Consider the following 27,789-nt stretch of genomic DNA (forward strand, 5'->3'; position numbering starts at 1 on the left):
TGTATAAACATGCTTGCCACTTCATGCAAATTAATATCTTGTATAAAAATAAAAGCCGTAGTGCGCGCACACACAACTAATATATTGCCAAATAATAATAGAAAACCTAGATCAGATCTTTTGATCCACTGCTCAACAACCCAATGCAATCACCCCAATCATGAAAATGTATCTAGTAGGGCCTGAAGATGCGTTTATTTGGAGGTTTAATACACCTGCTAATGGATGGGTCTAATCTTGGAAATTCTCTCTTACTGTAGTTAACAGGACTAGTTGAGTAAGAACAGACTACTGAAATATGCAATAGCTACTCAGGTTCCAGGCCTTATCTTTGTGCTAGTTTGAATGTTGCTGCTGAAATAGGAGCCATCAGTCAAATCTCATTAAACAGTTAACAGAATTGACAATAATAACCAGAGGGTTTTTTGTTTTTTTTAATTCATCTAGGATTGCCAAAGGTTTCCAAAGTTACTGACAACACACTCAGACAACCTAGGGATTCTGCATCTTGCTGCTTTGGGTATTTATTTTTAATGCATATAATGACAGTATTAAATGGTACCTCTGATATAAGCAAAGGAGAGAATGGTGTCCTAGTAACTTTATGCATACTTCACACAGCCATGATGCAAAGCAGTGGAGAATCAGACACTTCTGCTCCGCTGACAATTTCTACCTGGAGCTCATAAAGCTATGTTCATGATATTTTCTGTCACAGTGCAGTAGATATTTATGCCCCTGATGGTAACTGATGGAAATGAAATATAATTCCTTCAGAGGAAAATAAGTGTACTTACAAAGTTTATAGCTAGGATCAAAAAAAGTCATCAAAAAGGCTTTACCAAAAATGGGAACAGAAGGAAAGGAATCTATTTCAAATAACCCTGAGATCTCTGAGAAGAGCCAAGCTCTCCTGCTTTAATTTACACTGCTATAAACAACAATTCATTAATACATTTTTTTTTAAATTCACTGTCTGTGAAGGAATGTTCTTACTTATTGTGGACATCAATCAAAATGTAAATAAAATAATGGGTCTGGTGCCTGGTGCACTTTTGCACTTTGGCTAATGATTAAAATTTCATAGAAAAACATTTTTTTTTTTATAAATAGCTATTCTAAATTCATGTTTCTTTTATGTATGTGATTGCTCATTTGCCTTGCTGCTTAAACTTTACATACAACTATGCACAGTTGGGAAGAAAGAGGTGACGGAAAGCAAGGCAAAATGAATAACCTACCAGGAGATTCTCTGGCTTGATGTCCCTGTGTACAATGTTGAGGCCGTGGAGGTATTTCAGTGCACTGGCCAGATTGTAGACCATTGCACTGCCATCTCGTTCGGTGTACTTTGTTGAAGAGGTGATGGCATCAAATAGGTCTCCTCCCTAAAGAAAGGGAAAATGTTTTAGGCAACAACAGGAAAAATCGGAGAGCTCACGATGCTGAAGAGAGGTTAGAAAAAGCAACTGTCAATTTTCTGCACCAGACGTCTACTCAAAACATGAGTTATATATCATATGGAGTACCCTCTCATCGTAGAAATTAGGATTGGAAGGGACATAGGAGGCCATCTAGTCCAAACCCCTGCTCAATGCAGAACCATCCCCGACTAGATCATCCCAGCCAAAGCTTTGTCCAGCTGGGGCTTAAAAACCTCCAAGGATAGAGATTCCACCACCTCTCTGGGTAAGCTGTTCCAGTGTTTTACTACCTTCCTAGTGAGAACATTCTTCCTAATATCTAACTTAAACTTCCCTTGCTGCAACTTGAGACTGTTGCTCTTTGCTCTGTCATCTGCCACCATTAAGAACAGTCTAGCTCCATCTTCTTTTGAACCCTGGTTCAGGTAGTTGAAGACTGCTATTAAATCCTCTCTGTTTCCTCTTCTCTAGACTAAATAATCCCAGTTCCCTCAGTCTTTCCTCATATAAAGCCCAGTTTCCCCCCAGCCCCCTCACCATTTTTGTTACCTTCTGCTGGACTCTCTCCAATTTGTCCACATCCTTTCTGTAGTGCAGGCCCAAAACTGAACACAGTACTCCAAATGTAGCCTCACCAATGCTGAAGAGAGGGAAATAATCACTTTCCTTGACCTGCTGGCAACGCACCTACTAATGCAGCCCAGTATGTTGTTAGCCTTCTTGGCAACAAGAGCGCACTGTTGGCTCTTACTCAGCTTATTGTCCACTGTAACCCCCAGGTCTTTTTCTGCAGAGCTGCTGCCCAACCAGTCAGCCCCAGCCTGCACTGGTGCGTGGGATTGTTCCGTTCTAAGTGCAGGAGTTTACACTTGTCCTTGTTGAACTTCATGAGATTTCTTTTGGCCCAATCCTCCAATTCGTCTATGTCATTCTGAATCCTAGCCCTACCCTCCAGTGTCTCTACTACTTCCCCCAGCTTGGTGTCATCTGCAAACTTGCTGCGGGTACACTCAATATCATCTTCCAGGTCATTGATGAAGACATTGAACAAAACTGGCACCAGACTGACCCCTGGGAGACTCCACTTGATACCACTTGCCAGCTAGACAAGAAGCCATTGATTAGTTGATTAATACCCTCAGAGTCCATTGCTCCAGTCAGTTTTCTATTTACCTTACAGTCCATTCATCCAGGCCATACTTCCTTAGCTTGCCTGTGAGACTGTTATGGGAGACTGTATCAAAAGCCTTGCTAAAATCAAGGTATATCACATCCATTGGTCTCTTCGCATCCACAGAGCCAGTCACTTCATCATAGAAGGCAATCAGATTTGTCAGGCATGATTTGCCCTTGGTGAATCCATGCTGACTGTTCCTACTTACCTTTTTCTCCTCCAAGGGTTTAGAAATAGATTCCTTGAGGATCTGCTCCATGATTTTTCCAAGGACTGACTGGTCTGTAGTTCCCTAGATCTTCCTTTTTCCCTTTCTTAAATATGGGCACTATGTTTGTGCTCTTCTAATCATCCAGGACCTCTCCTGATTGCCATGAGTTTTCAAAAATGATGGTCAATGGCTCTGCAATCTCATCAGCCAACTCCCTCAGCACCCTCAGCTGCATCCCATCCAGGCCCATGTATGTATATATCCAGCTTTTCTAAATAGTCCCTAAACTGTTCTTTCACCACTGTTGGCTGCTCACCTCCTCTCTAAACTGTGTTGCCTGGTGCAGTAGTCTGGGAGCTGACCTGGCCTGTGAAGACTGAGGTGAAAAAGGCACTGGGTACGTCAGCCTTTTCCACATCCTCTGTCACAAGGTTGCCTCCCCCATTCAGTAAGGGACCCACACTTTCCCTGATCCTCCTCTTGCTACTGACATACTTGTAGAAACCTTTCTTGTTACCCTTCATATCCCTTGCTAGCTGCAACTCCAGTTGCGCTTTGGCCTTCCTGACTTCATCCCTGCATGCCTGAGCAATGCTCTTATACCCCTCCCTACTTATTTATCCACGTTTCCATTTCTTATAAGCTTTCTTTTTGTAATTTAGTTTACTGAAGAGTTCCCTGCTTAGCCAAGCTGACCTTCTGCCATACTTGCTAGTCTTCCTGTGTATGAGGATGCACACTCAGTAAGGCTTCTTTAAAGGATAGCCAGCTCTCATGACTCCTCTCTCCCTCAGACTGGCATCCAGGGGATACTGTCCATGAGTTCCCTGAGCAAGTTGAAGTCTGCTTTTCTGAAGTCCAGGGTCATTACCCTGCTGCTGACCACCCTTCCTTTCCTCAGGATCCTGAACTCAATCAGCTCATGGTCACTGCTGCCCAAGTTGCCATCCACTACTACATTCCCCACCAATTCTTCCCTGTTTGCAAGCAGCAGGTCAAGAAGAGCATGCCCCTAGTTGGCCACGCCAGCACTTGCACCAGGAAGTGCAAGTGCTAGTCTCATCAATACGGATCACGGAAAGGAAGGATAATCTTGTGACTCAGGTACTGGCCTGAGCATCTGAATTCAATTCTCAGGTGTACTACAGCCCTCCTGCGAATGACCATGGACATGTCACTTGACCTCCCTGTATTGCAATTCCTCATCAGTTAAGTGAGAATAGTCCTTACTTTCCTCCAACCTCTGCCTTCTCAATCATATTACACATTTTCCAGAGTTCATATACACTGTTATTTGCTATTTGCAAACACCCTACCTAGCACAAAGAGAAGCCTGTCCTTATGAGGGGTCATCATTAATTACAGCAAATGACAAGTCAGATACAGTGCAAAGACTAATGAAACAACCAATAAATAAGGCTGACCCAGGAAAATAAAAGTGCAAGATGCTATGACATCCTTTTCCTATACAGTAAGTGACAGAGTCTATATTCTGCTTTATGAGCCTGTCTCTAGTTGAATGCAATGTAGTTCATGCATTTGTCAGAGGGTTTTTTATTTTTCCTTTTTGAATTCACATAAGTGGTGTTTCCACTAGTTTAAATAGATGCCCCTGTCATGGTTTCCCTGGATACAACTGTAGGAGTGACTTGAGGGAGCAGTGGGTGGAATTCCAAGCATTGCAGCACAGATGAAAGATGCAGCAATTTAGGAAACATATATGGAGCCTGGAATTCTTTTTTACATTTATAAAATGAAGAGAAGTTGTATCCTAGGAATGAAAAACAACTGCCACATAAAAACAGTTTCAGGAAAGGAGAAGAAACGGAGCACTCACAGTAGGACTAAGCCAAAAGATACGGATGTTCATTGGGTGCTTCACTCTAGCAACTGTTACGAAAAAAGTTCTTGATTGCAGCCAAGTTTTCAGATAAGAGCTGATTTAAATTCATTTATATCTAACATGTTGATGAAAAAAATGTGGCTGCTGGTTTTGACATATATACATCTGTACTCCAAGTATGAGGGTGTTTCAGAAAATAACACAATTTTGAAATAAAATAATTTTGTGTGTAGTGAGTGGAAAACTATACAGCAGTGGGGGACACTGATGATGGCATTGTTGAATGCATTCATCATTTACAACTGTGTAGAGCACTGATGTCATAGTCATAAATGCTGGGTGAGTTCAACAATGCTGCCATCAGTGTTCCCTGCTATTATGTAGCTTTCCACCCACTGCACACAAAATGATTTTATTTCAAAACTGCTATTACTTTCTGAAACACCCTCATATATGACAGTTTCGAAACCAGAGGAATTTGCGTGCATATGTGTGTTTGTGTCTGAAGGAGGGGTCTTCAACTGATATGATTTGATAATATCTGCTTTGACAAAGGAACTTCCAACTCAAATGATAGATACTAGTTATCTCATCACCAAACAAGCAAAATGGAAGTACTACTAATTACACAAGTCTTGGGATCATTTTAGAATATTTCTATATGTTGATGAAAAAAAAAAATCTTATACTGAAATAACACTACCTCAAGAATTTTAATCTGTTTTCTTCTGCATACTTTCAGCTCTTTCCTTTAACAACAATTTTACAAGTTATGCTGCCTGCTTTGCTGCTATGTATGACAAAAAACTGTGGTTTAACTGCTCATTCTGCCCATGAAAGAACTTCATGAGGGTATTAGTTTGTTAATTTTCAGAAGAATGCAGTGTAACACTTAATTTCTAGTTTGCTGGCACTGAAAACTTTCCATGTGTATTCAAGTATAGTAGCACCATGTAGTTGTTGGTCAGCAGAAGGTAAAGGACAGTGGCCACTAATGCCAGCAACTGGAGAGGAGTAGTAGAGAAAGTAGTAGACCTGTTTCTTCTGGGAGCTGAAGAAAAAGGTCTCTAGATGTGCCTGGGAACATGTAAGTTATTTAGTATATGTGCCTGTTGTCTACGAAAAACAAATTCACTGTAAACTGAAGTGATTCACTCCATTATGTGTGAAAAACAACTAAAAACAGTGAAATATAAATTTTGCAAGTTGGTGACAAAACTGCTTGTCTTCTGCTAATAGACCCAACAATAAAAGCTTATAAAAACGCAGAACAACAAATTAGCAATATCTTCCTGTAGGCAGTGCTCATACCTTGAAACCCCTGCTATTGGAATAGTATGATAGTTTAATTCTAATTGCACTGTTTCCATATGAAGCAGTGCAAATTCTATTAAAGTATGTGATTATTAATAACAACACATGCATGATTAAAGATAGAAGTTCCCACTGAAATACCCATCTGATTACATCTCCTCAGACCATAATGATCCAGGAATCATTCTACATTTCACACTAAGTAGAGATAAATGCCAGAGAAAATTCTCTGATGTTACTTTACCTTGACTAACTCCATCACTAAATAGAGCTCTGTAGGAGTGTCCATCTCCTCTATCAGCATGATAATATTAGGGTGCTTCACTCGGCGCAGTATGGACACCTCATTCTCAATCAGGTGTTCCTGTCAAGTAAGACATCCAGAGAAATCAGGAGAAAAAAATTAAAAATCAGCAACAAACACCCAAAAACATTTTCATTTGGTGTGCTTTTTAGCCAGCTTTTTTGCTTCTCTGCTTTTTCTGAACAATATATCAAGTCTTATGCTACACTGTTCATATCCCAATAAAACAACATATTTTAACTTGAAACTAAACCCACTCTCATTCACAGACTGGATTTCACAAAGAGAAGAGCTCCCAATTTATTGAGGTTTGTTACTGTTTGGGCTTTGTGTAATTGAGTTCTGATTTTGAACCTGCCATTTACTTACTATTTAAATGAAATTATTTTGTCACCAAATATGACAGAGTTGAATTGTATTTCCTCATTGTTTTAACCTTTATGAAAGTACATAGACCTTACAATAGTTAGATCTATGTTAATGCATTTGTTTTTGAATTCAAGATACCTTCCTTTCTTTATACTGAAGATTAAAGAAAGGCGCACACTTTCTTTCCTGTCCTAAGACAAACAAGTCTGTATCTAAAACAGGAAGCTATTTGTATTTTGGGAGATGATAACCCACCTCAAGTGGTGTCTGGATTAGACTGTATATTAAGCACACTAAACTAGTAAAATGCGCCTTGTGAATTTGCAAATGGAAGCCTTGGAAGCAGACATACACATGCCATGATACACTCTACATAAACAGTGGCTGAAAACCTTTCACCATTATCTCGAGGGTTAAGTATAGATGCCTTGTGATTTTGTCAAAAATCACTTTGCATAGCAGTAAAAATGATTAATTTCATCTAAAGGTTTAAGGTCCTGACCCACATACCAGTTATCTATCTCATCCTATCAGAGTGCAGCTGTAGCATCCATTGGCTAACCGGGTCACAACTTTAAAATCCAGTTTGGAAGAACTGTCATTCAAAAACATAAGCCTGCTCCAAGCAAATGGGCTTTGCAGAAAAGAAAAAATGTGTGAAGACATTTTGTTAAAAACATGGGTGACTGTTACCTTTTGGAAGGAAGGAGCATTATTAAAGTATGGTTAACTGGGCTTCATAAAGGAAAAAAAAATAGTAGATGTATTCTAGATTCCAGTATTGGATACAAATATTACTTAGCTTTATCCTGATTTAAGCGATCCCAATTTGCTTTCTCTCTAGTCTTCCAATTTATGCTTTATGCATTACCGGCATTTATATAACACGGTAAACTTAAATTCCTAGGGAAGCCATCTCAGGCAAAAGTTAAAACAAAGCTTCTAACTGGCATGAGGTCTGCAAGTCCCAAAAGTTATAATTTACTTCACTAAAAAGAATGGCTTATCTAAGATGTAGAGCTTGCTTTCCTCCAGAGCCAAAAAAAAATTGAGCATTTCAATCTCAGGGGCACATTTCTAGCATTGTTAATCATTACATTTTCTTACTATATCTTAATTCTTTGTATTTATTTGATGAGGCAGAGCAAAATTTAAATGTCAACCTCATGACAATTTACAATTAATAAATTAGTTTGGGCAGATAATGCACTTCCACTCAAAGTCCTCTACCTGAAAATATAAAGCACCAAAGCAGACAGGGCATTACACTGATGCCCACATACTGTTAAAGCTGCTACCTTCCTGTTTAATGTACAAGTGTAATTAGCTAAACAGTCCATAAAGTACTATGACAGAGTAATTTATAATTACATTGCACTGACACTAATCTGTTCAACCATTTAAGATAGAACAATGAAATAGAACCCTGGATTTACTAGTCTGATCCATTTTTGGCAGCATGTGTACTCTGCTCTTTTTAACCCACTAGAGAAGTGCACCTTGAGAAATGGCTAAACCACCTGAAAAAAAACCTTGGGAGAGAACAGGCACAGAGACAGAGGCTCTCAAAGTCCTACACCCTTGTGAGAAAACAAAATGGGCAAGAAGTACACAAACTTTTCTTCTGACTGGTGCTTGTGATGCTCCCAAGTCACAGGTCTTGATTACAGAACATGTGCTTGTGCTGCACAGGATTAAAAGAGAAGCAGGACAGTGGAGGGGTCTGATGTAATTCACAAATGGTTAAGCCCAAGCTTAACCACTTTAAATTCATCACTTCAAAGTTTAAACCATGACTTTAAGGGAGAAGAGGATGTCAATGGTCAACAAAACACTGTTTCCAAAAATTCATTTGCATATACATGAAAACAGATGGTAAGAGAGAGGCAAAATTAGAGGAAAAACAGCATTTTTAAAGCAGAATAAAGAGATTTCATACTTATTTTTCCCAATGTTTTAATTTTTTTTGCTTGCCAAAATACGGGTAAACTCTCACAGTCCTTAGCCCCCAAAAGCTGAAGTAGGTTGATGTGACTATAGGCTTTAGAAATCAATCTCAATACATTTTTGGTTAAAATAATTACTACTGTTGATGTCGGTCACAATATAGTAGGCAATTCCAATGGCCCCAGTCAGTGTTGGGGCCCCATTACACTAGATGAAATACAAGCACAGAGACACATTTCTTCCCCCAAAGATTTTACCATCAATACCTTATAGTGTTCTCTCTTTCTATTCCATTTTGTCCCAATACTGCATTTCCCTTTGTTACTCAAATAAAAGAGACGACAATTTGTTTAGTTCTTTTTTTTGTTCTAGTAGCTGAAAGACTAACAGTGCTAACATTTTTGGGTTTTGCATTTTGGGTGGAGGATAACACTGCTAAACAGATATTTCTGAAAAGTCACAGTTTTACAAAATGCAAACACACAGTATAATTAGCAGCTGTGAATGCTATTTTTGGTACTTTTTTATGCCTGCAAATGGGTTTACATTACCTTTCCACAGCATTTAGCCTTGTCTATGATCTTCAAAGCAAACTCCTTTCCTGTGGCTCTAACAAGAAAAATAAGAGAAATGTTAGTTAACTACCTGTTTCTGGTTATCTCTAAGAATACATGTCATCATAATATAATCTGTTCACCCTTGGGAACAGCTGACAAAACTGATGGCAGAACTGATTTCATTTTGCTTCTTTTTTTTCTCACTGACAAGTCATGCCTGCTGTTGCCCTGACTACCACTACCTACTTCACTTTGTTCATTAATCCCAGGCCTGGAGTGGTGACTCACTCTAATAAGACCAAATATAATGTTCTGCCACTGTATTAATGCCAGGTGCAAAATTTGCCCCAAACCATCCACCTCAAATCACACTGAATAAAGATAGGAAGATAGGACCAAAGCTGTTAGATGACTCATGTGTAGGGTAATCAGCAACAAGCCAAAAAACTTGGAACATGATAGCCTTTATGGAAAAGTCCCAAGGAATGTAGAAGCTATGGCAATTATTCTAAACTCTTAGAGGATTTAATAGGCACTTTTTCAGTTCTTTGAAACTACCATGTAAAATCTACTGCGACCAACATCTGTAAAGAAATTTGACAGATTGGAAACAAACAAACAAACCACTAGAGAGAGAGAGGTTGTCTGTTTTTAGTAAATGCTAAGGTAAGAGTTTTTACAAATGATTCTACTCTCCAGCTCATAAAATGCTCTCCACGGCAAAAAAGTATTGAAAGAAATGAAAAGCAAGAAGAATGATCTGTCTTTGGCCCCTTCTAAGAGCGAAACAATACTTCTCATAGTTATGAATGGCATTCTGTAAATATGTTAAATACTATGAGAAATCTACTAAGTCCATTATTACAACTATTGCCTTTTGCATTGCAATAGTACCTACAGGCCCTTGTGATGATCAGAGCCCTGTTGCAATGTATCTTGCATAAATACACACATTTGCTGTAAAAGCAGAATTCACTGCAAGTAATCTTAGGTACGCATTTTACATTTCTAACCATACTTTTTTGCTTCAGATACATCTAATCAAGACTAATGCCTCACAAATGGAGGCATTAATTCATGTATTAAAAGGTTCACAGTGAGCACTGCTGTAAGAGGATCTCTTCTTTGAAGGTGCAGCTGTGTCTGCTATGTTGTCATAGTTACAACCTGATCCAGCCTAGCACAGAAAAAGAAATTCTATCTAGATGGCATTTGAGGAAGACTATCTTCTTAAGCAGATCCATGTAGCCCTGTATAACAGATACTGTATAATTCAACAAAACTGTTTACTATGCTACTCGAGTAATCTACCTAAAAGCATGCAAAAACATAATCAAATGAATAACTGTAAAATCCATTTAACTGTTCAACATTTTCACATGCTACGTTGTACAAGAATGGGAGAGCCCCATGAACACCTGCAAAGCTACCTCATTAACAGCCTTCCTATCCTACTAAAACACTGTTGCCATATTAACCTTGACAATGGTCGTGGTTCTGGTGTGCTGATACCACTATCTAGCAGGCTGACCTGCACTATCGCTGTTGCCTTGTACTCCCATGTCCATTTGCCTGTATCCATCTGTTGTCTCTTAAAATCACTTGGATTGTAAGCCCTTTGGGACAGGGGCCATCTTTTTATTCTGCTTGTTCAGCACCTAGTACAATGAGGTTCTGGTTTATAACTAGGGCTCCTACGTGGTATAATAACAGCAACTGAAAGGCATTAATTAACAACAACCAGATTATGAGTATTCATGACTACTATTTGCTTCCCCTTTAGCATTACCAGCTACTGTGGTATATTTCTGATCCAATGCTTTCAGCACCTCCAGTCACTGAAGGCAGCAGAGATGAAGGTCGAGCTCTATACAGAGCATGGTTTCAACTAAATTCAGCTAAATTCTAGACACCAAATGTTATCCTACATCCTCAGATCTCAAAACATTTTACAGGAGCTCCTGAATCCATGGACAACAAATTCAATATACCCAGCTTACAGGTTGCATTAAGTGCACAAGTTTGAGCCTTCGCACCATAAAAGACTGTTAAGTTTTATGACTTGGGTCTCCTACAAGTAGTTTTCTGCAAAATGAAATGGGTGAGAACATAATCTCTTTATAGCTATTACAAGAACTTTGTACTGTTTATTTGCATGAAGTCTCCCAAGAAGGAAAAGAGTGATTTCCACAGTGGATTGCTGAAAGCTTTTGGAAACCAGAGCTCCAGTTGTTCTTCAATTGCTTAGGAATTAAGATGTTAATGTTCAAAGACAGGATAAGCCTAAGTCCTAGCATGCTGTAATATGTGACAAAAGGTGCTTTAAAGTAGTAACTATGCACAGTGGGATCAAATTTAGTTGTCTGGTTTGCTTTAGGAAGTAATACCTCTAACTCCATACTCCTTAACACACAAGCCTTGGACATTTGTAAAACAGGCTCTGAAGAGTGAAAACAAAAGACAAAAAATCACAATCTTATGAAGAGGACGGGACTTCCTCTTATGAACGTTTCCAACATAAACATTTAAAACTAATATTGTCAGTTGAGGGGAATCTTGTAACAAAAAGGAGGGATCCAGAATTGTCAGACTTCATTTGCTATTTGCTTTTGCCAGCTTTTGCAAGGGAAGGCATTTCTATTTTTGTCTGGCTTGCTTATCTGCAAGTGCTATTTTACTTGGTATTATTTCCTTTGCCCAAAGGACATTTGCTTTTGTAGATAAAGTGAAGTAGATATAAACTTCAAGGATGTAGATGACTAGACTTTTGAAAGTTATTTGGAAAAGCAGAGAGAAATTTAGGTGAGCTAGCTTAGAAGAGTGTATCTTCAAGTGGCAATGGCCTGCATTGAGATGAAAGGTCTTATAAATTTTGGTGCATTGGCTCAGGCAATGGGGTGGAATTAACTAGATAAGATTCCTGAGTAACTCCAGGATTGGTCACAGAGAGATAGGGATTATTACTTATGATAAGGCACTTGAGTCCATGAAGAGAGGCAGACTCTAGCTCAGCAGCAGTAGCCAGCCTGTTCTGACATCTGTCCTCATGAATCAGCAGAGGTATCTTTGAAAGATCTATCATGAGCGATTAAGACTATGATGAGACTTTATAATTTGTAATTAGATTCCTTTGCTCCAGGAATTTGTGGAGCTCCACACCTGCAGCTCCTCACTCGCAGAGGGGAAGCCCCACGATAGATTCTACGGGGAAGCAGGAGGTGGGACTCCCTCCACTCCCGGCAGAGTGCCGGGACCTGCACAGCGGGGAATGGAGGAAGCAGCCGGCTCCAGTGCGGGGCTTCCCCCACTGTGAGTGCTGGAGCTGCAGGCTCAGGGAGCAGAGCCACGGGGATAAGGCAGGCTCTGCTCCCTCCCCCTGTGCAGTGCTGGCCAGAGCCATGCCTGTGCCGGGCACAAGTGCCCCAACCTCCGTGCCTGCTGCTGCTGCTGCCACCAGGCTGCGGGGGCTGCACACCATGGGGGAAGTGTGTGGGGGGTCCCTACACCCTGCACCCTCTCTCACACTCCACACACCGACACCCTACTCCGGTGAGCTCTGCACTCCCGCTGACCCTCTGGGGGGAGGAGGAAGAGGGGGGAAGAGTCCCTCCCCACTTTGTGGGACAACCAACCCAGTATGGTCCAGTTAAGGTGAAGGGGGCAGGGAGAAGGGTTAATTCCTCCCTCCATCCCTACCCTGCAGCTGGGGTCTGCGAGCTCCAGGGGCCACCGCTGCAGCCCCCTCCTCTCTGCTCCCTGGCAGACAGGCTGACCCTGGCTGCGGTGGGGGAAGAGGGGAAGGAGGGAAGAGATAACCCCCTCCCTGCCCACTTTGCCTTAATGGGGCAGTGCCTGCTGATGTCTCCACTAGGGCTGGTCCCTGCTCCATCTAGAGAGCAGAGGGCCGGGGTCAGCCTTGCAGCTGTAGCACAGAGCCCTGCCCAGTCCAGAGACCATGCTGGGATACGGGGGTTTCTGATTTATCATAAACCAGCAAGATGTCCTGGACAGACACTGCATAAACCAGTTTGAGCCAAATCAGTTAAGTCTGTTAGTACATTCAACCAGGTCTATCTCAAACTGGTTTTGGCCATTTTGAAACTGGTTTATGTGCACTGAATGTCTGTTCTGTTACAGGTTTAAACCAGTTTCTGATCGCTGAAACTGGTTTATGTGTAATGTCTGTCCCTAGCCCATATGTTTAAGGCTCATCCTTCCTCCTTGATTAATGGTGAGGGAACCATGCACCACTTCAGGAGGAGAAGTACTCCATAATTATTTTATCATTTATAAGTTTTGAGGGTAGAAAACTATGGAAATGTTAGATCAGTGATGAAAGTTCATGATCTCATGTGAGCACAATCTTCTGCATGTGGATGAACACACTACTAAAGAACATTTTAATTCCTAAGATGTGAACTTTGCTATATTTAAAATATATAGCCACTGTCACTTGAACTCAAAGGAGCCAGGAAAAGGGACAGGTGATCAAGCCTGTTGGCTGAGGCCCGATCTGATAAGGCTGAATGGAAGTGGAAAAGTAAAAGAAGTGACCAGAAGCCCTGGCAAAAATTGGTGCTGAATCCTTACACATCATTTGTACTTGTGTCTGCAAGGTAGGAATCTGATAAAATTTCCATTTGTTGAAGGATAAGCAGATATCAGTAACATCCAAGATATCTTTCTTCTTTTACATCTCTATCTGCATAGCCATCTCTTCTGCAATTCACCCCTTTGTCACCTCAAGTGTGTTATGAACTCTCTCTTTCTGGCACGAAAACACATGCTGAAGTAGGTGTAACATTGAAAGCCTAATTGTTAAGCAAAGTATCTGACTAGGAGCACATTACAATTACAAGTGCTTTGCAATCTGTGTACTTTTGCCAGGTTTGAGGAGCTGTTTTTGATCAATAAACCCCAAACTTGCCTACATGAGATACTCCCTGAACTACTTCTATAAGAGGAGTTTGAGCTATATGAGGATGTTTCAACTTTGGGGATAGTAGTTTTACTTCAGGCATTAAGTTTGCAGAGCTAAATATAATACAGTTTCATTATGACAAGCCCCATTTATAAAAAAACCTTGCTTTAAATAATCCCAGCTGGAGGAACCATTTTTTTTCATTCTTTAGATGCAGCAAATTGACTAACCCTATTATACTGACCACCCTCTTTTAATGAAGTTTTTTTGCCATCCCATGGAGATTTGTCTCAATGAGGTTGTACTGTATTCAATACACTGCTGCAGGGATTAGTTGTTTATAGCTGTGATATGGTAAAGCCTGGTACTGGATTTGTTTTTCTGTTGTCATCTGTGTTGTTCAATTATTGTCAAAGACATGTAAAGATTACTTATTTTCACTCCTCTTCTCTCCCCTCAATTGTTGTTAGCTCTCAGTAAGCCAAATTTTATCTACTTCATTTTATTTTTGTATTGTTTCATAGGTTCTTGTAAATATTCTTTGTTTTCTTGTACATATTATGTATATACATACACATACATTTCATATCTATGTAACTTCATCTACGTATAAAAATGCACTCTTCTTACATATATTACTACACATTCAGGGTTTTACTTGGTGAAATAAACAGCACTAAACAAGCAGTTCACAGATTAACGAAATAAATAGCTTCCCTGCTCACCGTTCAACACATTCTTTTACTACAGCAAAATTGCCATCTCCAATCACCTTTCCCACTTTATATTTCTCAAGAATAGTGGAAGAGCTTGAGAATTTATTTCCATTCACACCTGCAGGAAAACAAGGGAGATGATAAAAAGGTGAAGTGAGAGTCAGTGATGTTGTACATCCCCACAGACTCCAAGAATTCAATGTAAATATATTCTGAGACAAAATACGAACTAAAAAAACAGCTCTTTCTTTGCTTGTTTTTATTTTAAAACAGAAAACTGAACATGGAAAGCTAATATTCTAAAAGCAAGATCTTCTTGTCCTGTCTAATGTTAAGGGAAATATTTTATTATTTTATGATGGCATAGACCAAAAGATAGTTATAACTTCTAATTGCAGCCGTGTTTCTGCCATAATAACTTTCAATTAAAGGGCTTTCTTTTCCCTTTTTAAATTTTTTTTTTTTAAATTGCCATTTTTCTTGCACATAAAGAATGTATGTAGTGCAGTTACAATACATTTGGGAATTGTCTAAGTAAACATTTTCTTCAACTAGCAAGGAATATTTTCAAATGACTAATGAAGTATATCACAGATCTTCCTGGGGAAATTCTTACACCATAAAAATAATGAACCCAACTCTTTTTTCCTCTTTGTTTAGGACAGTGAAACTCTCTCAGTTCTCTTAGCCAAGCCATCTGCAAGACTTTTTCCATGAAGCTACAAAATATCCAAACAAATACTGAAGACTGAGATTGTAATACTTTCATCATGTATTCCAGGAGCACTCAAGAAACCAGGTTGGTCTTATATATGCTATCTGTGGGATTTATCTTCACTGATTTCTTTCATTAAGGAAACAACTTGCTAGCACTTCTTCCTGAGAACTTTATAAATGGGCAGTGGCAAGTTCCATCTACTGAATTTTTTTACGTTTCCTTGACCGCACTGTTATAATAAGTAGCAGAAGTACAATTTCATTACTAGTCTGGTAAATGCTGTAACCTGCAAAGTTAGTGACACAGTAAAGCTGTTGCTAGAGATAGCACTGCTGCTTGAGAATAAGGAGGTGATTATAAATATAAATGAGTAACCTCTAAAGAAAATTTGATAAAAAGTCTGGCATGCTGGCAGGCTTAATATGGGAAGTTAGTTCCTTAGTAATATAGAGGCTTCTTTTTATAAGGCGTCCTTGATCTTTAAGCCAATACATTAAAAAGAAAATCAGAACCACCTTTTGTGTATATTAACTTATAAAAAGTGCATCAAGAAGATATTGTTATTACAATAAGCACTTATGTTAGGACTTGTAACTCACAGCACCCAGGCAGTAATTAAGAGGACTGTGTAGGTTACAACACTCTCTGAGAAGCAAAACCTTTTCCATGATCCAAACAGCTCCACAAAAGAGTAATTAATGGTCAGGGTGTATTTTAAGATCGTCTCACCCAGATGAGGAACTATGTTCAGGGGCTTTCCTAGATGTAAAGTCCAGGGGATGAGTCAAATTGTTTTGAGCACTGAGATTCTAGGGGAAACCAAGAGAGAAACAGACTTAAGACCACTGCCTCTTTGGCCTGCAGTGCATCCACAAAAGGGATCTTCTATCATGTCTATTCCAGGAAACAGTACTTGGGTACTTTTTGTAAATAACTCAGCATTACTAATTCATATTCCAATAAAAAACTGACCTACAAAGCACCAAAACTATTACTATTTTACAGAGAGACAATTTTGTTTATAATCAAATCTTAAATCACATACAGACATTCAGGTTCTCTTGGGAGAGTTGTTGCTCCTGGAACAGTGTACAGATGTTCAGAATTTTTTTCCCAGAGCAAAAATGGCTGCTCCAGGAAAAACAATAACCTGGGAACAATCAGGGTTCAATCACTCCCAGTAGAGTTTCTCCTGGAAGAACGACCATCTGTACATGTTCTCTCTCTCTACAGTCCTGATAAAGCAAGCACAGTAAAGGTTTCTTCAAGACACTAGTTAAATTGTCAAATATCTAAGAACAGAATTTAACACAGAGTTGCTAACATACTTTCCTATCTCCAACCTAACAAATACATATTTGTAAATAAAGATTTTGCAAAAAATGGTAGTAATTAGTGGTTTAAGCACCTACCTTCGGGACTTTCACAATGGGGTATTTCAGGTACACCATTCACATTGGAAGAAGACCCACCATGAGGAAGAATCTACAAAAACAAGCAAGAGACCCTTATTTTTGATAACGTTACCATAGTAAATTTTAAAAAGCTACAAAAACTAGTAGAGTTGCACCATACATTGGTCCCATATCAGATCGGCACTGATATGAGGAAAATTGAGAGCATCGGTAATCAACTTTTTTGTCTGATGTGGCAGATAAATGCCTCATGCAGATCAAGGCCCCCGTGGCGAGGGAGGGAGTGGGAGTGGGGCAGGGGCAAGTGCTGCCCTGCTGGGATGGGGCAGGGCATGGGAAGGAGCTGCAGCTCATCTGGTGGGCGCAGCTTCTGCTGCTGCGTGCAACCATGGGGGGCATGTGCCCCCACATCTGCGCATGGGGTGGGGCAGACTGCCACTGCAGGCTGGGGCCAGAGCTGTGCCAGGCTCTTTCCAGTGAGGGACTGGGCTGTGCTCGGGGTGGGAAGCAGTGTCAGTGCTGGGAGTGAGGGTTAGGGGGCTGCAGCCATCCCAAAATTTGCCACAGCCCTACTCCTAGCACCACCGCTGCCCACCCCGAGTGCAGCCCACCCAGTCCCCCCATTGGGAAGAGCCCCGCGCAGCCCCTGCCCCAGCCCACCCTACCCCGTGTGCAGATCTGGGGCACACTCTCCTCATGCCCTCCTGGGGTGTGTGCAGCAGCAGGAGCCACACCCCCATGTCTCCTAGATGAGCCACGGCTCCATCCTGTGCCCCACCCCACATCAGCCGGGCAGCACCAGCCCCACTCCCACTCCCTCCCTCACTGCGGGAGCCTTGATCTGCCCCCCTGCACATGCCTTCCCTCCTTCCATGCCAGCCCCCACAACACACTTCCCAGCCGGATTCAGCTGCTCTTCATGCTGTGGGGCCGCATATCGGAATCAGATCGGTATTGGCTGATATGGCTCGTTTAAAATTGGCCATCAGTATTGGCCCAAAAATCTCTATCAGTGCAACCCTAAAAACTAGTTCTATTCCCTTCCCTTTCATTTTTATAATTTTTCTCCTCAAAGTTCAAGATTATTATTTTACATTAATGCATCCATATTGACCCATCTCTGAGGTCCCTATTAACATAAGCGGTTCCACTGATTTTACTGGGACTATTACAAGTGAGTGAAATTCTCTCCATGTGCGTAAAGTGAGATTTGGTCACGAGGGAGTCAGAGCATGTGCATTCCCTCCTAATCACAAGAGATTAGATTGCTCAAAGGCTAAGTAATGTAATACACAAACTTGTCACCTCAAAGCCACAGATTCAAACCCACCAATAAAAACAAACTATTACAAGCTGTGCATTGGCCCCATAGGTTCAGAGTCTCATTTAATATTCCACAATAGCACCTCAGTTAGTAGTTTTACTTATTGAACCTTTCCACTCTCACTCTGATGCGTGTTCTATTTAAATTAGTACTGAAACACATGGGAAAGAAAGGCACAGAGGCATGAATTTGAGGCTCACTCATGCAGAAAACTGTTCACAGTTGACCCAGCTTTGAGTGAATAATCAGGGTAAGGAATCAGAGGTGGCCAGATACACTTCTAGCCATAGTACTCCCTGAAAGCAGTTGGCTATGGACACTGATGAACTTTCCAGGCTGGAGAAAGGTCTTAGACCTGGATGTTGGGGGTGGTATAAGGAAGCTTGCTTTGTTATCACTAGCTTCTGTGCCTAAAAGGAGAATCTGGTCCTAGCAGTCTGCAGGTACTAACATTCAGTTTATATATAGCGCTCTTCATCTTAATAGTTTACTATTGAAGAAAAAAGCACCTAAAACGGTCTTAAGCTGCTGTGCCTCAAGCTGCTGTGCCTCTAAACAGTATAATGAACGTTTTAATACCTATATATTAATGTGTAAAAATAAATATAATTGTGACAGAGAAAACAATTTTGAAACAAAATTTCACAGATCCTGCCAGGGTACTGAATATGGATTAAGTAACTCTAGAGATACCTCCTTTGATGTTCTCCTTGAATAGCATCCACTTCTGCCACTCTCAGGCCCCTGCTAAACATTACATCTATTACACAATTAACTAGTTAATCACACAATACATTCAGACTGGCTGCAAATGCAAAGTAATTATCACACAATTAACTGGTCAATCATGCAATAAATTTAGACCAGTCACAGGTGCAAAGTAAATATTGCACCATAAAAATGATTAGCTGGCTATAAAAAAGCCAACCAGCTACAGAGTTAGTGCTTGAAAGTGTGTAACAACTTTATAGCTGGTTTTGATCCATCTTTAATTTGAATGTGTGGCAGGGCCCTCAAAGACGGCATGGACTGGGCTAGATAGATCATGGTCTGATCCAGTATAGCACTTATGTTCTAATGTACTGGTACCCAAGTTAATTTTTACCTTCGCAACTGGTTAAGGAGAGTTGTTTCTTCACACCAACCAACAGTATAAAAGCAATGCAGTTTTACTTTAACAAGGAAAATAAAAACCTTTATGCAATGAATTAAAGGCAGTAAAACACAGCAAACATCATTTCTGTAGCAGAGTGCTGTTTCACATAGTTTTGCAAGACACTTTGAAGACTGGCTTTATGAAACACAGATATGTAATAGCATTGTCTTCCTCCTTCACAGGACACTCCTCCCTGTTCCCTGGGGCTTCTGCCTGGTTCACATCTTGGGTTACACTACAGTACTTCTCAATACAAAGGATTAAAATGCATCTCTGCCTTAAGCTCAGTATCTGCTGAAACAAGGCTCTGCACAACACCAGGAAATGCAAGCATAGCATTTTGACTCATGGATCACAGATCACAGGCTCTGAGTCAGCACTGACTTACAATAGGCCTTCACGGTCTATGACATATTCATTTATTTTTGCATGTTCATTTCAGTTTGTATCACCGGACCCCAAACTGGAGTAAAGGACTGCAGTAATTTATTGTTTGGTCTTCTGTTTGATTAAAATCTTTCATTGATGTTTTCATGGGGTAAATCCAGTATAAATGGGATCCAGCAGTACCATGCTTGGTAGGTACACCATACAGCAATACTCAGTGTATAAACATTTCCCTCAATATGGGCAAGTAATTGCCTGATGCATTACAAATGCTGAAGAACCACACTGACCACATTCTTCTAGACAGATTTAGGTTCCATCTACATGTTACACTCAAGGTGTAACTAGTGTAACTAGTTAATCACACCTTAAGTGGTCACCTGGTCACACATTCAACCAATTAATGGCGTGATAAAAAGAGGAAAAAGCCACAAAGTTATTCCACAAAATATGTGGAATAGCTGTTTCCTATCATGCCATTAATTGAACATGTAGCCATGCGCCCTTATGGCTGGGAGTCGCATCAGCTAATTGGAGCTCCCTGCTGGGGGGGTCTCATGTGCACACTCAAGCCTGGGAGCTGCCAGCTCATGCTGGCTGGCAGCCCCATCAACTGATGGGGTTCCCAGCCACAGGGGAGCTGTGTGCACTCCCACAGTTGGGATACCAGGTTAGCTGTGGTCTCCCTACCATGAGGAGCCCTGGAAGACCCCTGCAGCTGGGAGCCTGGGTCAGCTGATAGGACTCTTAGCCACGGGAGCACATGGCACACCCCTGCAGCCAGAGGTCTGTCAGCTGAGAGAGCTACCAGCTGCGGGAGTTTGTTTCTTGCCGATGCAAGGGAATCTCAATCCTAGGCTCCCCCTGCACCGGCAATAAGGGGTAAAGGGATCTAATGCATGAGCCACACAATCACACACCCTGCTACGTACGTGTGGCATGGCAGGAGGTGCGATTGTGTGGATGGTGCATTAGATCCCATCACACCTTTACCTACGTGTGTAGAGGGGTCCTTAAAGTAATTCATATGCAGAATTCTTATACCATTTATCACAGATATTGATGGACTTCATACTAATGGGCATGCTTATGATTTCTTCCAAACACAAACAGGTTAAATCTTTCCATCTGTTATATGCAAAGTGAAGGTGTTTAAATGCTATCTGAAGGCAGGAAATAAAGGATTCCCCTTAGATGCTTCACTCTTTCTACATTAGTAGGGGGTAAGCTAACTGTATAAAAATTCTACTCCTAAACTTCTTTTTGCTAATATGAATAGATAAAAAATCTTGAAGAAAAGTGGCTTGCTTGATCCACCAAATCACTAAACACACACGCTTAATTTTAAAATCATTAGTAGTCCATTGAAATCAAAAGGACTTCCAAGTGGGTTAAGTAAGTTGATGGATCAGGGCCTTAATCTATTTTATCTTAGTCTTTTAATAAATTAAAATGTAACATCAACAGAAATTAAAACCCAGTTCTACTTAGTTGCATAATCAGGATCCCTCAAAGCTAAAGTGTCTTTAATTACAGAAATTTGCAAAGTCAGGCTAAGCTTTATGAGGAGTCACATACAATGCAGGGGGAAACAAGTATGCTGACTAAATATATTTCCTAACCTGTGCTACTACTGTGATTTGAATAGTGTGGACTGGAAAAAATATTTTGAATAAAAAAAAGAAACTGAAAAATTTTGGCTGAACTAACTAGGCTGAGATGCTGCCATCCCATCCTCTTAAAAAAAAAAAAAAAAAACCACAACAAAAACCTCTCTAAATCGTGGCTGCTTTTCACAATCAGTATATTCAAAAGAGCATCAGGAAGTTAGAGACTAGGTTTAAAAATATTTTATTAAGTATGAAGCAACAAATGTACTCTTTCATTAACTTCAGACCCTGTTTTCAAATAGGGGGTTAGATTTTTAGGATGTAAAACTCAGTAGATATACTAGAACTAAGAGTAAATATGTACTTTAAGAGCTTTAGAGATCTGGGTCACTGAAGATGCATATAAAGCCAACTAGAAAGGCTGTATTCTTAAACTAATCTTTCTACAAAACAGAAAAAACACTGTTGTTAAGTTTTCCTGCATCATCCAAGACAACATCACAATTTGTTTGATTGCCAAATTTTGGCATGGATCAGCAAATCTCGCCCTCTGTTATAATGTAAAAGTTATACACTTCACACATTACTCAGCACTCTTCCATTTAGTGCTATTATATTTCACATCTACATTCACAGCCTGAAACAAAGCTTTTTCAGCCCCCCAAGAAATGAACCTCTAATGAAGAGATTTTAGACCATCTTTGGACTCAATGCACCCCTTGTCAGATGAAGTTGCTCCTTTTTAGAGTCAAGACACTCTTTGGAAAGTGGGAGCTCTTAGTTTTCACTCATTTTTTAACTACAGAAAAATAATAGAGCTATTCTTTTCTAGCAAATAACTCAAAGATCAGAATAGGTCAGAATGTTTTTGATAACTGTGGATCCATATTTGAAATATCTGGGTTTATCTTGTGAATTGTGTAAGTGTCTGCACACTTAACTGTACTAATATCATGTTCTTGGCTGGTTTTGGTTTGCCTTGCAGCTGCTTGCCCATCACCACTAGTACTGCAACCACCAGCCTGCTGCAGCCACTGACTGCCACTGTTGCTTGCCCCACAAGTCCATTTTCCTAGGGGCGTTGGGGTACAGATCTGTCCTGGGACCCTCAGTGTGTATGACAGCCCTGCACTAACCCATCCTCACAAAGCAGCAAATAATATTAACCTCCTTTCCATCATGTAACAAATATAGCCATTTATTTGTAAAATGGCCTGATTCTGCAGTCTTTATTCTGGTTAAATTTCTACCGACTGCAATATCACCACATAGGCTAAAATACAAATTTTACAAGATTGGGATCTTAATCATGCAAGTTAAAGTACTGTCCAACAATCCATGTTGGACTGAAAGAGTTTATCAAAAAATACCCTCTATTAAAAGATAAGCCATTCATTATAAGTCTCTTCCCTGTGATTGACTTTCTGGCCCTGAAAACATTATTGCTACTGAATAAACAATGCTGAGAAGGCTGGGAAATCCTTGGGAAGAGAACACACTTTCACTTTACTTTGTAGGAAAAGTAGCTGGCGGAGAATATGATGTAAAGCTGAGGATCTGTGATTAAGAAAGTAAAATAGGTATTACAGTCAGTATATTTTCCTGTTCTACTGCCCTGATGACTAGAATTACCATTCAAGCACTACCCCAATCTTTTGAATTTATTATCCAGCTCCTATCTCTAGTAAAATCCGCTGTCATTTGCCAGGTGCCTCACTCTTTAGGTCAAGACAATACTGGTGTAACAAGGGAATTGTGTGTGCAGCTGCTCTTACTGCAAGCTCATTTCAATAAGTTGAAAATCAACCCTGATTTCTCTTTTTCAGACAGAGACATTGCAATAATTGGCTACAATGATCATGCAGCACCAGACAGCACTACCAGACCTGTTAATCTTTTTATCAAAGAATTAACAAGACATTTTTCTGCATAGAATATGAACTGCCCTTGAGGAAGGGGAGTAATCAGTTACACAGCATTCGTGTGGATTAAAATGAGCATTTTGGCTGCTTCTTTTTAAGCCACAGAAAAAAAAGTTAAAGGAAAAGCAAAAATGCAATGACTTGAATTACAGAAGAAACAACTACCATATGACATGTTGATCATATGCAGATATAAAAGATAAGACATTTCTTTTAACATCTTCCTAATTTTGTATGTCATTTTAAAAAAGTAAATGCACATATGTACTAGAAAAAAGAGCAGCCTACACTTTAACTTTCCTAAACCTGGATCATATTTTGTGCCTTTTTTGTGAAAAATATCCTGCTACATTTTCTATATTTACATTTTCTCAAGGCTACAGTCACTGTCACCTGCCAGACTGCTGTTCCTTTTTACAAGTGCAGAGTGCAGGAAGCCAGCTTATGTGTGTGAGGGTGGTCTGCAACAGCTCTAGTAGCAAGAGACATCACCAAGAGACATCACCAGTGGGACATGACAAGGATTATAAAACCCCAAACTGAATTTTTCTCTCGCTCTCCTTTTCTTCTGTTTTTTGTTTTAGACTTGTCAAATCTAAAACCACAAAAATATTAACATCCTCTTAAAAACATCTGAGAGGATTCAGTTATAACCATGCCATAATAGTACTCTTATTATTTGTATGTTTATGTCTTTGAACCTCATATGTCCTTGCTGAACTATTTCCCAGAAAACAGACATGATTGTTGGGAATATATCCCAGAAACAATGTCATGACAGAATTCATTAACTCCTTTTTGGCACCAACCCGAAGATTTATTAGCTAACCTTACCGATGCCTCTGGTGATGAAATATAGCTGGGATCTGCTTCTGAACAGGTGTGTACTCATGGGATAAAGTGGGAAGCAGCTACTACTTCGATAAGTACTGTACAGTTTTATGGATGAATGATTTATTTTTGCTGGCAGTTGGTACAAGCCTAGCATGACATGAACATCCATTAATTTCAAGTATCAATTACAATTTTAAAAAATGGAAAATTACTGCAAAATCTAATTGACTGAAACTGACAGTAAAAGGGAGAAAGGACTTTTCCCTCTCCTTTAAAAATAACCCTTAATGCTAGCTTGTTGCTGTCAGCTATTATCTCCATCTTAATAGTACTTAATAATAATCTACTAAAAGCGAGTAGTGTAGAAAAACTGGAGCAGTAATTACCTATAACTCTGCATTTGTAATTTCACTATGGTAAGGCGAAAAATTCTCTTAAGTGTAGTTGCAGACCAAACTGAATGGACAGCCTTGGTTTAAACAAAGCTGGTGTTGCAGTATACACCACCAGAGATTTTCAGAGCCAACTGCTATTGTTCTTACACATGAATGACAAAAGTATCCACTGAAGTCCATATCAATCTAAGTCCATATATGGCAAAAGGCACAAGAACCTGGTGTAGCTCAGTATCATGGTCTCAAAGCAAAAGTAATACATTGCACTACTCAAGCCAAACAATTCAAAAAATATAATGGCATTTATCAAGACAATAACATTTCTTTCTGGCAGACTCACCACAGAAGCCTGACAAAAACCAGAGCATATTCCAGTCAAAATAGACAGGGGATAGGCAAACTTTTCCAGCTACAGGCCAGAATGACCCACCCAATAGCAGAGACAGGCAGGCCCTAGGACCAAGCTGCTGCTATCGCTTGTCTCAACATCTGCACAGAGAGAGCACCAAAGCCCCCTGCTGCCAAATCCCATGTCTGTGGGCTGGATTCAACAGTTCCATAGGCCAGATCCCACCTGCAGGCCACAGGTTGCTAACTCCTGAAAAAGAAACCAATAAGCCTCACCTCACCCCAAATAAATAACATTCTAACCACAATCTGTCCTTCAGCTGGTCTCAAATGTGGCACTGTTGCTTTCTACAGAATTATGCCACCTCTTCACACCATTGTGTTCATCAATGGAAGCTATTATCCAATAGATTCCTCAAGGAGCATATCCTCCAGTGCCTTTGGATCTAGACACTGATGTATTCACTAGAAAATTCTTGTCTAAGAGGCAATATCAATTATCTAGCAGTAAGTTCCTCAACCCTTCCCCAGTCCCTTAACTCCAAGGTAAAAGGCCCAGAATTGAATGATTTTCCTGGGGGCAGAAAGTTGAGGATTCTTTTTATGTGAAACTGAAGAACACAGCCATACAGAAAGTTGATCAAAGCAGATGCCCTCCTGTAGGGAGTAACAGGGGTGCATTAGGGACAGATGTGTATGTCAGAGGGGAACAGCACCATTTAGTGCTGCAGAGGATATTGTGGACAGGGCTGTACCTCATAGGACACAGCAATATAGATCTTAAGGGTAAGTTACCCCAGAAGCTTCATCTGTTCAAGTGAAAGTGCAAGAGTGGGAAGGCTTAAAAAGGAAAGTAAAAGCCACTAAAAGTCCTCGTTTTTAGAGACAGCACAGGATCTTACTTCTCATTTCCACCTATCCAATTTATGTGAATAAACATACAAGCAAGGTTTGCTCATGGAACAGAAACAGTTTTCATTTTTTCAGGGTAAGTGCATAGTTCTACTTTTTATGGTCAAGTACAATCTTATAATTTCTTTCAACGAGTAAGCAAGTTTATAGTGAATTGCAAAGATCAAGATTTCCAGTACATACCTTGAGTCCACGAAAGCTGCCTGGGCTAGTTGGTGAAGAGCTGGAGGACTTGGTAGATTTTGGAGTGGATAGCTGGCTACTTGGCGTTCCATTGACTGATCAGAGCAACAAGGGGGAAAGAAAAGATTATTAGGAAAAAAATACAGTTATAAGACTATGTGTCCCTGTGATAAGGTATTATTTAGGTCTCCACATACAGATCAAACAGGCCCAATACAAACTAGTATCAAGTGTAGAGCCCAATAATACTGCATCCTTTGGTCCCCCAGAACACCCAAGAGCTGGAAACTGGCACAGAGTGCCTACACAAACACAGCAGGTACATCTACATGTGCAATTAATGCAAAGCAATAAATTCTAGAGCAGTTCAAGCCTGAGTAAAGTACTCCTGACCACAGTGTCTACACGTGCATCCAAGACAGCAGCAATTTGAGCTGGGGCAGAGTAGGCTCAGGCTGGTAGGGGTACAGGGGGAGAGGAGGGTCAGCCCTGGGCTCCAGGTGGCAGCATCGGGCAGCAGAAGGGCTGCTGGGGCATGAAGGTACTGAACGTTACAGCGTTACTATTCTGGACCTTCAAGTCTATTCATTGCCAGTAGGTGCATCTACCCAAGATGCTAACTGCATGGTAGCCTAATTGTACTACACAGTAGCGTGCAGGGCAAAAACCATGCTAATATACTACTGCGCAATAGTATTAGGCCACTGAGTAGTTAGAATCACTAAAAAGCCATGCAGTAGTGACATTTACTGCGCACTGATTTAGTACTTGGTTATACAAGTACTAAACTGAATGCACAGTAACTACACCGCATTAATGAACACATAGATGCACTCAGTGAGAACTTTTGGTGCACAAAGGCTACAGGTTTATACCATGTGACAAAATCTTGAGAGAGACAATATAGATTGCCAACCACATATTTGATCTCATTTTTTCTATTTGCAAAGTCAACATATCACTTTATCACTTTCTGTACATAATACCTATATAGTATATGGAATATAACACAAATATAGTTTATTTTCATTTTATACTAAAACAGAAATATTAGGCAATTGGTCCTCATGGAACCCTTATAAAAGTAAAAATTACACTACAAATTATTATAGTAGCAAAACATTTTAAAAGCTTAGCATTTTGATGAACTTCAAAGGAATTACTTTGAGCATCAATAATAAAATAGTGCAATTAAAGTAGGAAAAAGTATTTTCTCCTTGCTTTCTAGAATTCACCCAGTTAAACCCACTGTATTCTCATTGGCTTGGATGGCAGCTAGATCAGGCCCTGTATTCTTTGAAAACAGAATTAAAAATATTATTCACTGGGTTTAACAAAGGACTCCCTATTACAAGATGCACTCTATTGTTTTTTTATCCAAACCTTGCTTGCCTGGGAAAAAGAGCTGGACAAAAAATAAGCTTCAATTTTTTTCAGAGAGGAGCTACATTTCCTTTAAGGCAACTAAAAGACTGCCAACTAGACATTTAGTTTCCATGGAAACACGGGTTCCCATCAACACCTTTTCAGATGTGTAAAGAATATCTATAAGGGGCCATGTGCTACTCCTTTAATAAACACCATTGTTTTTACTGTGCAAGTACTTGCCAACATACAGAACTGACATTCCCTGGGAACTGACGAGTCTTCCTACATATGCTCTTTATTTTATTTTGTAATGCTGGAACAGCTGTGATCTCAATGGTTATTGTAATTATTCATCAGCCTCCATAGACCCCTCTTTTTCTCAACAAATGTCTCTTCCAAGATGTCTGATGCTAAGGATAGGAATCCAACATTATCCA

General features: G+C 40.1%; 1 protein-coding gene across 1 annotated transcript in view; it reads right to left on the reverse strand.

Annotated features, from left to right (window-relative positions):
• The window catches only part of DCLK2 (doublecortin like kinase 2), a gene marked incomplete at its 5' end in the record, with an annotated part of 149,897 nt that overhangs the window by 22,655 nt on the left and 99,453 nt on the right, over positions 1-27,789 (reverse strand). The window contains 6 exons of the mRNA XM_006019172.2: positions 1,242-1,388; positions 6,211-6,330; positions 9,138-9,195; positions 14,790-14,898; positions 16,911-16,983; positions 25,985-26,079. Coding sequence (XP_006019234.1) covers positions 1,242-1,388; positions 6,211-6,330; positions 9,138-9,195; positions 14,790-14,898; positions 16,911-16,983; positions 25,985-26,079 — 602 coding nt within the window. The remainder of the gene's footprint in view (positions 1-1,241; positions 1,389-6,210; positions 6,331-9,137; positions 9,196-14,789; positions 14,899-16,910; positions 16,984-25,984; positions 26,080-27,789) is intronic.

This window comes from Alligator sinensis, unplaced genomic scaffold, assembly GCF_000455745.1.
Source record: "Alligator sinensis unplaced genomic scaffold, ASM45574v1 scaffold169_1, whole genome shotgun sequence".
In the NCBI taxonomy this organism is placed as follows: Eukaryota; Metazoa; Chordata; order Crocodylia; family Alligatoridae; genus Alligator; species Alligator sinensis.